The sequence below is a fragment of the Electrona antarctica genome (assembly GCF_951216825.1).
Source record: "Electrona antarctica genome assembly, chromosome: 14".
NCBI lineage: Eukaryota > Metazoa > Chordata > Actinopteri > Myctophiformes > Myctophidae > Electrona > Electrona antarctica.
This window is the reverse complement of record NC_136795.1, coordinates 33,588,394-33,602,995: the sequence shown is the minus strand read 5'-3', so window position 1 is coordinate 33,602,995 and position 14,602 is coordinate 33,588,394. Positions and strand designations below refer to the sequence as shown.

Here is a 14,602-nt window from a genome sequence, read left to right as displayed (position 1 = left end):
AGTGTTGGCTTTGTTTCCCTGGTGATCTGGACGACAGAGCTGCCATGACATGAACATGTCTCTATCTCAGTGGAGCCCAGACTTCCCCTCCTGGGGCCCCACTTGGTCAGCTTTAAGCCTGAAAGAAACAACTCCTTTATTATTAGCTGATACTGCTGGCACAGGTTTGTTTGAAAGCCTCATTCCAAGAAACATTGTAAAACTCTGTGCATAGTGTGTGTGTGTGTGTGTGTGTGTGTGAGTGTGTGAGTGTGTGTGTGTGTGTGTGTGTGTGTGTGTGTGTGTGTGTGTAGGTGAGCACTGAGCAGGTTGGGGAGACACATAGGAAGCTGCCTTGGTGGATAGTCCACGCCCCTCCCCTTCTCTCACACAGGCCTACGCACGCACGCACGCACACGCACACACACACACGCACGCACACACGCACGCACGCACGCACGCACGCACAAACACACGCACACACACACACACACACACACACACACACACACACACACACACACACACACACACACACACACACACACACACGCACGCACACACACACACACTAAAGTCAAGAGACAGACCATGGGCTAATTTAGTACTGGCCACCACTCATGTTACTGGCTCCTTTTTGTGTAAAGGGGAGAGGGGCTTGGGCTGTGGGCGGAGGATAGATGAAAGAGGGTGGGGTGAGTGGGTAGAGGCTGAGCTAGGGGGAGGAGAATGAAGAAGGGAGCAACAGCTTTAGCTTTGGGACAACGGGGCAAAGTAGGACTGTACTTAGTCTGACTCTGAATGAACAACTGAGAGAGAGACAGAGCGAGAGGGAAAGGATATAGAGAGACAGAGCAAAGAAGATGGGAGGACAGGAGACACATCGATTGGATTAAATGAAGATGTAAGAGAAAGAAGGACAGACTCCAAACTCTGCTGGCCGGGACGGACAAACATACATAGGGGAGGAAAAAGAAAACTAGTGGTCTACAGTGCAGAAGAAAAAGGACTTGCTTGCTTAAGCAACACCAACGATATGATAGCCTGATAACAGAGAGGAGGCTGTTCTTATTTGTGCAAGAGAGATTGAGAAAGAGAGAGCCAGTGAGAGGAAGAGAAAATCAAAACAAAGGGAGCGTGTTGAGGCAAAAAAAGATTAACACACTGTGAAAGTGTGAAGTCTGACCCAGGAGAAAGCCACAGAGGGGAGGCGGTGAAAGCTACAAAGGAAGGAAAGAACAGTAGGGAACAGTATAGCAGAGACATAAACAAAGGTAAAACACCAAGTGCTGAGGAGCCTTAGGTAGGTATAAAGTGCTGAAAAGGGAGAGGGGGCAGAGGAAGTAGACTGAGAGGTATGAGGGCACTGCTCTTGAAGCTGCTGTTCTCCTTGATGCTTACCCTCCTCATCTTGGGGACCGTGTTGACCGCTCTCGTCTGGTACGTGTTCAACGACAGGTGAGTTACACTGTACTAGTAGCCACCCCCTACTGCTCTCCAATTTCCAAGTAACCTGGTGTTGCAGGTATGGCAGGATTCTATATCCCTGGGGCAACAGGGTGGGAAAACTCCTGGTAAAGGGGAAGGGACATCACATGCATGCAGGGACTTCTTGGACTTGTCTCAGACAGCATAGAGGTTTTCTAACTTCAAGTTGTTCTTCCATATTACAAACTCCCAAAGTCTAATAAATGATGTTGTCGATGACCTAGTTTACAGTTTGTAGCATACTGTCTGGAGGGGCCAAGCTGTGTGTGTGTGTGTGTGTGTGTGTGTGTGTGTGTGTGTGTGTGCGCGCGTCAGTGTGTGTGTGTGTGCGTGCGGCAGTGTGTGTGTGTGTGTGTGCGTAGGCCCAGGAAATCCCTAAAAACATTGTACATGTTTTATATATTTTAGGCTATTTTGATGTGATGCCTCAACGTGAAATCCACGTGGAAGCCATGACTGTAACATCCTGTTTACAACTTTAACTCACGCCTAGATCTTAGATTCATAGAAGCAGTGATATGATTAGTTTACCTCATGTTGGTCTGTTATCTAGGTAAAAAAAAGGAGACAAAAGTGTTCATCCACATCAGTAACGACCCACGAAGAATAAAAGTGACATTTAATCTATTGTGTAGTACACAATAGTTAATTGACCACGAAATTATACTGGTTTGCAAAAGTGAATTTAACTATACAATATATTTTAGGATATACGGTTTAGGCCTATAGTTAACAGCGAAATTCGTCAGAGACATTCGGTTATAGGTCAGGCTATTCAAATTATTCAAATTGGGTTAAAGCAACAACGGTTAATTATAAATTGGAATTTGAGCGGTCACTTAAACTCGCGCCCAGGCTATGACACTCCACCTCACACTTGATATCCGTCTTCACCTGTCTCACAGTCTTCTTGTCGTCATCTTCGTCGACATCTTTGCGTGCAATCTATCAATCTGATAATATCCTGTTGACGGCAACAACGGGGACGGCATGTATCTCAAGAGGAACAGGATGTTAGTTGAAAAAGGGCGATACTACTGTTGGGTGTAGGCTGCGACTCCTCCTAACCACTGTCTGCTCTGCACAGTCTGCAGGCTGCAGCAGAGAATTGTAGACCGTTTTGGACAATCATGTGTGTATATTAACTTATATGTTGCTTGCTGTGTTTCCTGTCTGTCAACTAGAACACGCCGGTTTAAATGTCTTTGGACAGATCTTTAGACTCTGGTTACCATTATGCTAGTAGTACATTCACAAACTCTTAAACATTCACAAATCTCTAGGCTTACATAGGACTGTCACTATATGGTTGTATGCTTTATTTTGACTTAGGCAATAGGCAATATAGGCCTACGGCTACATAATAAATCATAGGTAGGCCTACAAGAAAGGCCAATTAATGGTTTCATGGGTTGGTTTTCATTAAAATAAAGTAAAATGATTACCAGTAAAAATTGACCATGGTAGGATATACTGTTCTGTTGGAATATGGCATCCATGTGAGGTGAGGTATCACCCTAAAACTGTAGATTAAGGATGTGAAACTCCAACATGGATGGGGAAAAGGTCTCTGTCAAATCCAATGTAAACAGATGCAGCCTGAGAAAATATGGGAAATGAAAACTGAGAATCTGCCTGGGCTGAGTCAGAGCCAATTAGGTTATAGCTAATCGTTTGCCTTTCCTTTCTGTTTTCCATATTTTGCTCAGAGAATTGCCCCTTTCATATTTTCTGTTTCCCTTCACAGCAATGTGGGACCTCATGGCCCTTTTAATCATGCCCAGAGACACAACGGGGTCAAACCCTCTGAACCATGTAAAGACTGCAAGTGAGAGCAAACATTATCATTGGAATTCTCTTAAAGAAAAAAGTTATCCTTTCAATATAATTTGATATATGATACCAATTTAAAGCACTGACTGTGAATTTGTATGGGTGTGTGTGTGTGTGTGTGTGTGTGTGTGTGTGTGTGTGTGTGTGTGTGTGTGTGTGTGTGTGTGTGTGTGTGTGTGTGTGTGTGTGTGTGTGTGTGTGTGCGTGTGCGCTCGTGTGTGTGTCACAGGGGAGACATCATTGAAAAAGTACTAGAGCGTTACTCTCAGATCTGGAGGAAGCAGGAGGACAATGTCCAAAAGTTCAGGTGACAAATAACAACATTTAAACTGTTTGTTGAGCATAAAGAAATGTTTCAGAGCATAAAGAAATAGCATCTTAGGTTTGTAAAAAAGAAAAAGAAAAAAGAGGAACATCTACAGACAGAGTAGGAAGTAAGAACTGAAAACACACACACACACACACACACACACACACACACACACACACACACACACACACACACACACACACACACACACACACACACACACACACACACTTGCAAGTAGCTCATGCAGTAAATCACCCAGCCTCAAATTCCATCTGGCATGTTCCGTTTCTTGACACTGTGTACACACTCACGCACGCTCACCACACACACACACACACACACACACACACACACACACACACACACACACACACACACACACACACACACACACACACACACACACACACAACCGATTCATGCATGTTAACTGTCTCACAGTTCTTCTTGTTTGGTTCCTCTATTTAATGGTTTTAAATACCCAATAGCGCCCTATTCTGGGCATGTCAGAATAGGTGAACATTCTGTGAAAGTAGGCAAACATTCAGGAACACATGCTCACAATGTGCCTTGTTGCCGCCCTGTTGAAGACCCTTGACAATGATATAGGTTTTAAGTTAACCAAGGGGTTGTCTCTCTCTAGATCTCTGCTGAACAGCAGGTGCCACGGACTCACCAAGGCCATCGTCACCAAGTCCAACACTCCGTTGGGATCAAAGCTTGTGTATGATGGTGAGAAGAGAAGATCCCTCCAGGTGACTCCAGAGATCTTCAACACATTCACAAAGGTGGGTGCAGCTGTGGGTTCGTTTTTCACTTGACTGCACAGCTGAAATCTGGAGGGTTCTTTTAGCTCAAAGTAAAAATAAAATAATTAATGGACCTGTAAGGGTACAATCTTATATTCTCAGAGTTAAGAGGTGAACACTCTTAGCATTGTTTCAAGTTATAAACATTTTCAGTGCAGTGTAGTGTCCTATTGTAGTGTGAACAGGCCAGATAGGAACCTTTTACGATGGAGCGTAATCTTTTCCCATGCACTATACACGCCTACTGTTTAGCCCCTGCTTTGTATAAAAGAGTAACCACTTTAAAGTTTGACTTAAATACTTAATACATAATATCTAAACAAGTTTTGTGTGTAATAAACCACCGATGACATGTGGGAAGCCTACGAAGTACGAATGAGCTATGCTTGATGTGGAGGACAGTGCATACATGTTACTTGTAGTTTTTGCATTAACTATACAACATACAGTGGAACAGGATATCTAAAAAATGTTATGTGTAAACACAGGATTTAAAGTAGGGACTACTTCATCTGCAGTCAAGTGCTCTACCACTGAGCTATTCTCCCTCTCACTGGGACACATGCAGAGTTATTTTTGCTTTACTTTTTCCTGAAAGGCAGCCATGGGGACCTCAGCTGTTTACCAAAGACATTATTCCCAGGTTGACGTGCTGTGTGTGTGTGTGTGTGTGTGTGTGTTAGTGTGTGTGTGTGTGTGTGTGTGTGTGTGTGTGTGTGTGTGTGTGTGTGTGTGTGTGTGTGTGCGCGCGTGTGTCCTTGAACTTTGAAGTCCTTGTTGAACATGTCTAGTCCCTAATATCTGTGCACATTACATTTGTAACAAATCTATAAGCTTACTTTTACAATGAATAACACCAGTTTATTCTTCCCGGGAGGCACCAGTTGCTTAGTGAAAGGGTTGAACACGAGACCCTTTGAGCTGCAGTCAGTGCTCTACCACTGAACTTCTCTTGTTTTGTTTTGAGGAAATTGTGACATAAGAAAGCATTAGAACTTAGAGTTAATTTACCACTGCTGTTCTTACTGTATGTGAATTGAATATGGGTGGTGTTAGTTCACTACACAGTACACACATACTGTACCATTAGTTATCTATTGAGAATAACGGATAAGAATCAGAATAATAACAATGAATAAGAATGAATTAAGAAGAAATTATTAGACAATATGAATTTAGCTCTGTAACCCTTACAATAACAAATTATTACAATAACAACAAATAAGCAAATAAAAAGTAACTCTTTTACCTGGGTGTGTGGGCTCTACCTCTTTTCATATTAGTTTCATTGGCCCAGCACCCTTATTTACATGCACATTTACATGTGCATGTAAATAAGTAGGCTTTTGAATAACAAAATACAACATAATATCACAGTATCAGAGCCACAGTGTCAAATACAGTGATTAAGATAGTAGAATATTGTATACTGTGTATTGTTGTACTTTATTTTACTGTTGTAGCCTACTGCATATTGTATACGTATATTGTATACTTTATTTTAAGAACACCTGAGAGTTATAGCAGTACTGTCTCGTGTAACCTGAATCCAAAACTTCCTGACATGGAGACGCAGCTAGGTCACGGATAGATGCCATTTTCAGACCAGGCTCTACGCTCTGATATCACAAACACTCTTAACAACTTCCTCTTAGAATACACTTTACAATAACGTTTGGTATCTATCTAGTAGTAAAGTGTGCATAAATACTTCCAAAGATATACCATCCACTTCCAGTTAGTTTCCTAATAAATAATAATAATAGCCTAATGATAATAATAGGTAATTTAATTTTCATTTAATGAAAAATCCAACAGTATTATAACAAGACCTAAGTTGCAGGAAAAAACACAAATGCTTATCCGAGGTAGAACGGATAAAGCTTTAGAAGTTACTGTATGCTCAGCAATATATTGCTCAACAATCCAAATTGAAATACGGGTAGCTGTTTCTACTATTTATAGTATAGTATAGTTATTATACTACTTGCAAAACAGAATCATAATAAATAATAAAGAAATAACAAAATAATGGCTGCTTCCGTTACACTTGTCAACTCAATATTATATTGAAATATTTTGACTGAAGACTAGAATTATTATAATTGCTTATTAGGTTCATGTTCAAAGCCATGAAGCTGTAAAGACGACACAAAAATAATTTGGTACATACAGTGGTGTAAACTAAAGTATTTCCAACATTCAATACTTCTACTACACACCAGAGGCAAATATTGTACTTTTACTCCACTACAATTATTTGAAAACTTTAGTTACTAGTAACTTTGTAGATTTGAATTATTAATTGTTATTATTGTTATTATTATCATCATTATTATTAACACATTTTGTGCTTTATTCCTGTCTTAGTTGGAAGAAAGCGCTTTTGGCAACACCATTCATTTGTTTGTCAAATTTAATTAAGGGCACAGTCTAGGAACATGTCAGCGGGCCGAGGGAGGTGGTGCCAATAAAATACTAAAAAACAAGAGTTGAAATCAAAGTCAACTCCTGGAAAGGCAATTCTGAACATTTGGGTTCTCAGGGCGGTTTTGAAGGTAGGAAGGTAGGGGGCATCTCTGATATGTTTGGAGAGTGCATTCCAGAGGGAGGGGGCAGATACAGAGAAAGCACTGTCACCCCAGGTTCGGAGCCCGGTCTTGGGGACCTCCAGGAGGTCGGCATCACTGGACCTGAGGGAATGGGACGGAACATGAGGTTTGAGGAGGTCAGAGAGGTAGGGGGGAGCCAGGTTGTGGAGTGCTTTATAGGTAGTGAGCAGCATTTTAAAGTGGATTCTTTGTTTGACAGTTAGCCAGTGGAGGTCATGGAGGACTGTGTGATATGGTCTCTGGAATGGGTACTGGTGAGCAGGCGGGCAGCTGAGTTTTGGTGGTGTTTTGGTGATGTGGTTGACGTGGGGGAGGAATGAAAGCGTAGGGATTTGATTTGGGTGCCAACTGCTCGTTCCAGCTCATCCCTGGCTACAAGTGGTGGGCGGCAGAGCATCAAGGGCAACTACCAGAGGAGACTGCAGTGTACCATTTCGTAAAACAGTCTTTTCTAGAGCCTCCCATCACTGGAATAATAGTCTCTCTACCGAAGTAAGAGAGACCACCAACTATTTGACCCAATTGTTTTTCATGTTTAGCAGCCTTTCCTTGTTACTGGAGCAAACAAAACTGGTCGCGGCGTGAGGAGAGCTGAGAGCAGCACTTTGGGGTGCTACTAGTGGGCATATATATAGTGTTGCATGTTTAGAGGGTGAACGTGGGAGGTCAACGACGCCGATAGTAAAACATGTAAGCGTTAACACTCTAGAAACAGACATGGCTGTTAATCTGCCATTCACTGATAGCAGCCATGTTGTGCACGGGGCAAGAGATTATTGTGTGTGTGTGTGTGTGTGTGTGTGTGTGTGTGTGTGTGTGTGTGTGTGTGTGTGTGTGTGTGTGTGTGTGTGTGTGTGTGTGTGTCCATGCAGTTTGTTTTCTTGACTTTTCCACTGGAAAGATAAGATGAGTAATAGGTGAAAGCACAGTTGGTATCGATAGTGTGGCAACATTAAAACCTGTGTCCAGTGACGTATACAGGAATTACTGGCTAGGCCTGGCACGGTGGGCACACGTACATGCCCCCCCCCCCCCCCCCCCCGCCCCCACCCCCCTGTGCAATTTAGTAAAATTAATTCTTGATTAATTAATACTTATTTATTTTTCTCTTCAATTTCCTCAAAATATGAAGTCAGGTGTCGTTCCCAGAAGTTCTCGCCAGCTCTGGCATACAAACGGGAGGGGCGAGAAACAGCTGCTACAAGACACTTCATCCCAACACATTCCCAAATATAAACTATAATTCAAACGACCATAAAACAACAGTAAGCTAAGTTACAACTCTCCCAGGCAGCCTACTAACACCATAATACTGTATTGAAGACAAGTGAGCACAGCGCGCGCGCACGCACGCGCGCACGCGCGCACGCACGCACACGCACACGCACGCACGCACACACACACACACACACACACACACACACACACACACACACACACACACACACACACACACACACACACACACACACTTCTCACAGTATGTTCATATGTTGCAGAGTGTACAACGACAGCTAGTTTCAACTCGCTTAAGATAGCACCCCGGACGCTGTTGTGGAATTTGCCGGCCCAGTAAAGGTGAAATCCTCAGGATATATAACTGTTGTAGCTCGTCCAGGGACTGCTAACTTCCTCCCGAAACCTTTGCATTGTGAGGCTAAGGCTACTCAGAAAGGCTTCTCGTTTGTTTAATCATAAACAAAGGCGCGAGTTTCTGGGGTGAAGAAAAACAAATCTGCCGCATTCTAGAAACAGCAAATATACAACACAAGCACATGATTGTGTCAGGCATCAGGCATGCCCAATCAATCTACGCAGGCACAGAGGGACTAGTCTCTCGAGATAGGAAAAGAGGGTGCTGTTTTTCCTTTTTTTTGCCGATGGGTTCTCAGATTGCAGAGGGACAAACTAGGCAGTGCCAGTGGCTATGGAAAGGCGAATCATACACACAATACACCCACTGCCAAATGTAATGCAGTGATTGCATCCACATTATGTAATGTGAAGACGCTACTGTTATCAAAATCAGTTAATATGATATAAAATAAAATAAAGTAGCCTATATGGATACGCCCCTGAGCGTGTCTATGTTCCTTCCGCCCTATGTTAACCCGAACCCTAAGGTTGAGGCAACACATATGGAAGACATAGGGCTGAGGCTTCACACCCTAGAAGTGAATATATGCAATGCCCACTGAAACATAAGTGGATATATGGTCCATACCATGGGAGTTTGTTGTCACACAATCTACCCTCCCAGATCCCTACCTTGACCACCACACCAAACCATGCCTAAACTAAAAAATCTCTTACAATGCCTAAACACTACCAATCAATCAACCATGTATAATGTAAACTTAAAGCCTAAACAAATTAACATTATAGCTAAAGTTAGATCTATTCACCACTGGCTAATCGTGCAATGCGTAATGAATGAATAATAGAATAATATTCAAGCCTTTTAAATCGTCAAGGGAGCACCAAGATTTGACCTCTTTGACGTCTGCAGTCTAAATGCTCTAGGTGGAGCTGCACCTTAGAATATCCTATTCTCTCCGTAACCTACTCAACCATTGTTTACACTAGAACACGATATGACTATTGGGACTAGGGTGCTCTGAATTGTTATCATAGACATCATTCCCAGGCCTTCCTCCTCCATCACACATAAGAGGCCATATATCTGTTCTGCTGTGTGTGTGTGTGTGTGTGTGTGTGTGTGTGTGTGTGTGTGTGTGTGTGTGTGTGTGTGTGTGTGTGTGTGTGTGTGTGTGTGTGTGTGTGTGTGTGTGTGTGTGTGTGTGTGTGTGTGTGTGTGTGTGTGCGTGCGTGCGTGCGTGCGTGCGTGCGTGCGTGCGTGCGTGCGTGCGTGCGTGCGTGCGTGCGTGCGTGCGTGCGTGCGTGCGTGCGTGCGTGCGTGCGTGCGTGCGTGCGTGCGTGCGTGCGTGCGTGCGTGCGTGCGTGTACGTGCATATGTGAGTAACATATAACAATGGCTGTTGGCCTTGATTTCAGGATCACCCCTTTACAAATAAAACATGGGACACATGCGCTGTTGTTGGGAATGGAGGAATCCTGGCCAACAGCAGTTGTGGAGAGAGGATCGATTCTGCTCAGTTTGTTATCAGGTGAGGAAATATTTCCATACATGATTTCACAGCTCACTGTCAATACAGCAAAAGAGTAGCAGTCATTTGACCCTAAATGTAAATAATTATGGTGATATTACATTATGGTAATTGTCTTTGCTCCTTTCTCATAGGTGCAACCTTCCTCCTTTGGAAAATGGCTATGAGAAACATGTGGGCAACAAGACTAACCTTGTGACAGCAAACCCAAGCATCCTCCTAGAGAAGTGAGTGTATCAATGTGTGGGACCAGATGCAAACGCAGCAGCCTTGAGCTACGTCTAACATCTCACTTTCCTGCACATTTGTCAGGTTCGGTGGTCTGCTGGAGCGTCGTCGTCCATTTGTGGAGAGTCTGCATAGGTATGGTGACTCGCTGATGGTTCTGCCTGCCTTCTCTTATGGCCATAACACACCTGTGTCGTTACGGGCCTTGTATACAATCCAAGACTTTGAAAGCCCCACCCGCCCCGTCTTCTTCAACCCAGAGTACCTCCAGAACTTGGCACGCTTCTGGCGCTCCCAAGGTCTGAGGACAATACGGCTGAGCACTGGCATAATCGTGGCTAGTTTGGCACTAGAGGTCTGTGCCAATGTACATTTGTATGGATTTTGGCCATTCAATGAGCACCCACATGGACACCATCCCCTCACCAATCACTACTATGATGACAGGCAGAGTAAGAAGACAGTACATGCCATGCCTGCTGAATTTGACCACTTGTTGAGGCTGCACAGCCAGGGCGTGCTCAGGATACACCTGGGAGAATGCCTACCAGCCCCCAGGTAGGCTCTGTTACCTGGAGACAAGCCTGCAGCCATGGCGCACGCAAAGGGAACATAGTGCCTTCTCTCACGTCACCCAGAAGTCTTAATCGGTCACCCACAACGCCTGTCACACATCCAAGTGCTAGATCTGATGCATCTGTGACACAGATGTGGATCTCGGCGGAATGCAGTAATAGTTCCTATTTGGGCTTATTCCTCAGATCATATTAAAGGTTGTGGGGACCTAATGCTGCTGAGCAGGCCTTTCAGCAGCCAACATTATTTGCACTGAGACCGAAATGCTACAATCATTAATGACACAAACTGAAAATACGGTATGACATACTATGCATAGTATCATGATTGTGTATCTGCAGTTGTATTTATTATCATGATCATTCCAGCTGGTATCTGGAGGCAGATTTGTTTTGTTCAAGCTGGAAAGCAATTCGTACATCAGAGACATTTGGTGTGGGCCTTTTTGCAGGGCTGCATTGTAGTGCCTTATGTGAATGATATTAATGACAATAATCAAATGAACCATGAAGGTGATGTTTAGCTCAAAATTATTGTATTTTATGTGGGTGATTCGACACTTGGCACTTCTGTGAATGCATTCCACCACAAATTCTGTACAGTATACTCTGTCTGAACAACGTGTTGCAGAATGTTGAAGAGAAAAGTGTTTTTGAATGTTGTTGCCTAGGCAGGGTAGGCTGTGCTGGCTCACACGTTAATGTTACGCAAGCAGGCTGGTTTTGAGAGATCACGTGTGTTCTCTCTCGCCCCTTGTCATTTGCCAGTGGATATAATAGCACAGAGATGAAGTGGACCTCATCCCCTGGTCTCAGTCTCTCTCAAGGGGCTGTGTTCTCCACGCTGCACAACAGAACCTCAAAGGGGTCTCTGGCCGCACTGGGCTGTTCAGTCTCACTGGGCTGTTCAGTCGCACTAGTGCTGTGGGCTACTTAGGACCCTAAGCTTTGGCTCTGAGCCAAATCTAAACAGAGAGGCCGCAGAAAAGAAACACAAGTGGTGACACTCGTAACCATTTCCTGGAAGTGCCTCATCGTGAATGTTGCCATGGTGAGCGGTTTACACACAGGAACATACTGTAACTGTGACGTGCACAAATGCTATTGCAATACGATAGATCAGCGACTCCCAACCTGTGGGCCGCGGGGTCCATTGCTGGGCCGTGAGGATATTGCAAGTAGGCCCCCAAATAATAGGCAAAACACTGAGATTTTATTGATAATAAATATAACATTAATATAAGTGCGTTAATGTAAAAATAATGTCATGGCATTTTTCAGATGATACAGATAAATAGGGACTTAAAACATACAAGCCAGAACACAATCGATTTGATTGAGCATTCAAATAAACGTGCTCTGGAAATGCACCTGGCCCACCCACCTGACCACTTCAAGTGGTAAGAGCTGCTGCTGACCGTACTGCCTTTTGAACGAGTTCCCTCTGGTAATGTGGGGACAGAGAGGATCTCAAATCAATGCAACTGACAATATTGCAATAAACTGTCTTACAAACGTTTTTGCAAATGTTTTGCCATATTGTAATAATGTAGGTATGGATTTCTTGGTCATGGATTTCCATAAAAGCTTTGTTGAGCCAACATGTGAATGTCTGTAAATTATATGTCAATAAAATGGTGCCAATAATAATGGGAATTAAGTGAATACATATTTATCATCACTCTGATAATTGTTTCTTGAGACTGGTCATGCGAGAATAAAAGCATCTAACTAGCCAATGGTAAGTGTGATATTTCTTACCAATATTTTCAGTGCCTGTTTGCCTGTTTCTGGCCTGACAGTGTTTTATCTTAATATCGTCACATAGCAGACTGTTACAATTTATGAGTACTACAGTATAAATCCCTTCATAGGCTGGGGTGAACACCATATGGTATGATGTAGTAATTTAAGTGAGACATGATGTCATTATGTTTTATTGCTTTTCTCTTTCTTCTGGGTTACAAGGCAGTCTCTACGGCATCTGATCGACTACATTCATACGTTGGTCTGATGCTTAAAGCATGGCCAGTCACCTTGAGATATCTATAGTGCATCTTCCACTCAAGAAGTCTTGTTCAAATTCTTGTGTCCTACACTTTTTGGATTCTCCAGGCCAACAATGTTAGTGTGTTAGCACAATAAGCACATCACGTAAATATCACCTGTAGACGTCCGAACACATGCTTGCTGCAGCTACTGTATGAGTGAGTGAATTATCCTGGTAATTAGTGCATTAGCGTCCCTATTCTGGGGACTTTTAGTGGCAGATCTACAAGCTCACAACAACGCATTGCAATGCGAAGCGTTTTGAGATCTGCAATTTTTGGAGAAGACATATTTGGAGGATCTAGTATAGACCCTTGTGAGACTGGTCAATTAAGTATAACAGGGTTTAGGTAGTTACAAGGGTGGAATGTTTAGTTTCTTTTCACAGAGGATCAAAGGTTGCTATTTAACAAGTACTTGAGATTCCACTTGATACAGCTGCATAACCCAGTTTTACCCCCACTAGAAATCTCCAGGGAGCTTTTTTTCCCTTCTTATTTCAGGGTCAGGGAATCACAAAAGCACACTGAAATCTTTCCATTTTCATTTTTACACTCTAGTCTAGTCTCTCTGGGCAGTTCAGCTGTTCAAACTCTAATGAAGTGGGAAAACCCACTGAGAGAATATCAGAAGATTATTTTCTATTTCCACACATTTTTAAAATGCTTTAAAATTCCTTACTTCTAACTTCTGGGAAGAAAAAGATAAAACATTTAAGTAATTTAGTTCATTTAAAAGTGAACAAACTCAGTAGGGGTCATTGTCCAGGGAGCATGAAGGTGCACAGCAAATGCTGTGGCAATCCAGCCAGTAGTTTTCAAGATATGTTGTTTGTTTTGGGACCAAAGTGATGGAAAGACAGATGGACCAACATATTGCTGTCGCTAGATTCCTGCAACTTCCGGGGCTAAAAATAAAAGTAATTTCTTGTCATGGAGAGTGGGCACTGCGCTCACGCCTCAGAGGCTCACATGTTCTCTCATCACAATCTGAAGTTCAGCTGTCACCAAATGAACTGCCAAAGTGCCAACCAAGATGACATGAGCAGGAGTGACATGTCTCTCCGGTCTGCTGTATTGTTCCTGCTGGTGGCACAACATCAACTTATGTGAGTCTAATTTCCCTGAAAGGACTCCAAACATTCCTGCTCCCCACCAATCAAAATCAAAGAGAAGTTTCTCCCTCACATGCAAACATGCACACACGCACGCAAGCATATAATGCCATGGCAGGACATCAATACCACAACATTTCAGGATACAGAAGTGTTTTTGTTCCTTTTCTTTGTGCCATGGATGCCCACATAGAAATTACAGACACAAATAAGACTTTTCTTTTGGAATATGTATTTCCAATTTATTTTATAGGAAAATAGGTCTTTTAACATGCATCTCAATGTATTCAACTTGGAAAAAAAGAAAAATGTTTCCAAAAAATGGAAACACAATTGTACATTGCTGGAGATACCAGAATGGCACTCAAAGAATCACCCCCTTTTTTTTCTTTACAAAAGGCATAGAAAAACACAAATACAGTACATGGAACAGAGTAGCCACTAGCCACACGGCAGAGTAGCCACACGGCAGCC

The 14,602-nt window shown here is 43.0% G+C and overlaps 1 protein-coding gene across 1 annotated transcript; it reads left to right on the top strand.

Moving 5' to 3' along the window:
* Positions 1-1,336: 1,336 nt before the first annotated feature.
* Positions 1,337-12,604, top strand: st8sia6 (ST8 alpha-N-acetyl-neuraminide alpha-2,8-sialyltransferase 6; the record flags this gene model as incomplete). Its single annotated transcript, XM_079520822.1, has 7 exons — positions 1,337-1,437; positions 3,215-3,295; positions 4,257-4,401; positions 6,968-7,159; positions 10,050-10,162; positions 10,297-10,389; positions 10,475-12,604. 7 exons carry the CDS (start codon positions 1,337-1,339, stop codon positions 10,950-10,952), a joined length of 1,203 nt encoding a protein of 400 aa, XP_079376948.1. The 3' UTR covers positions 10,953-12,604.
* Between the last annotated feature and the right edge of the window lie 1,998 nt (positions 12,605-14,602).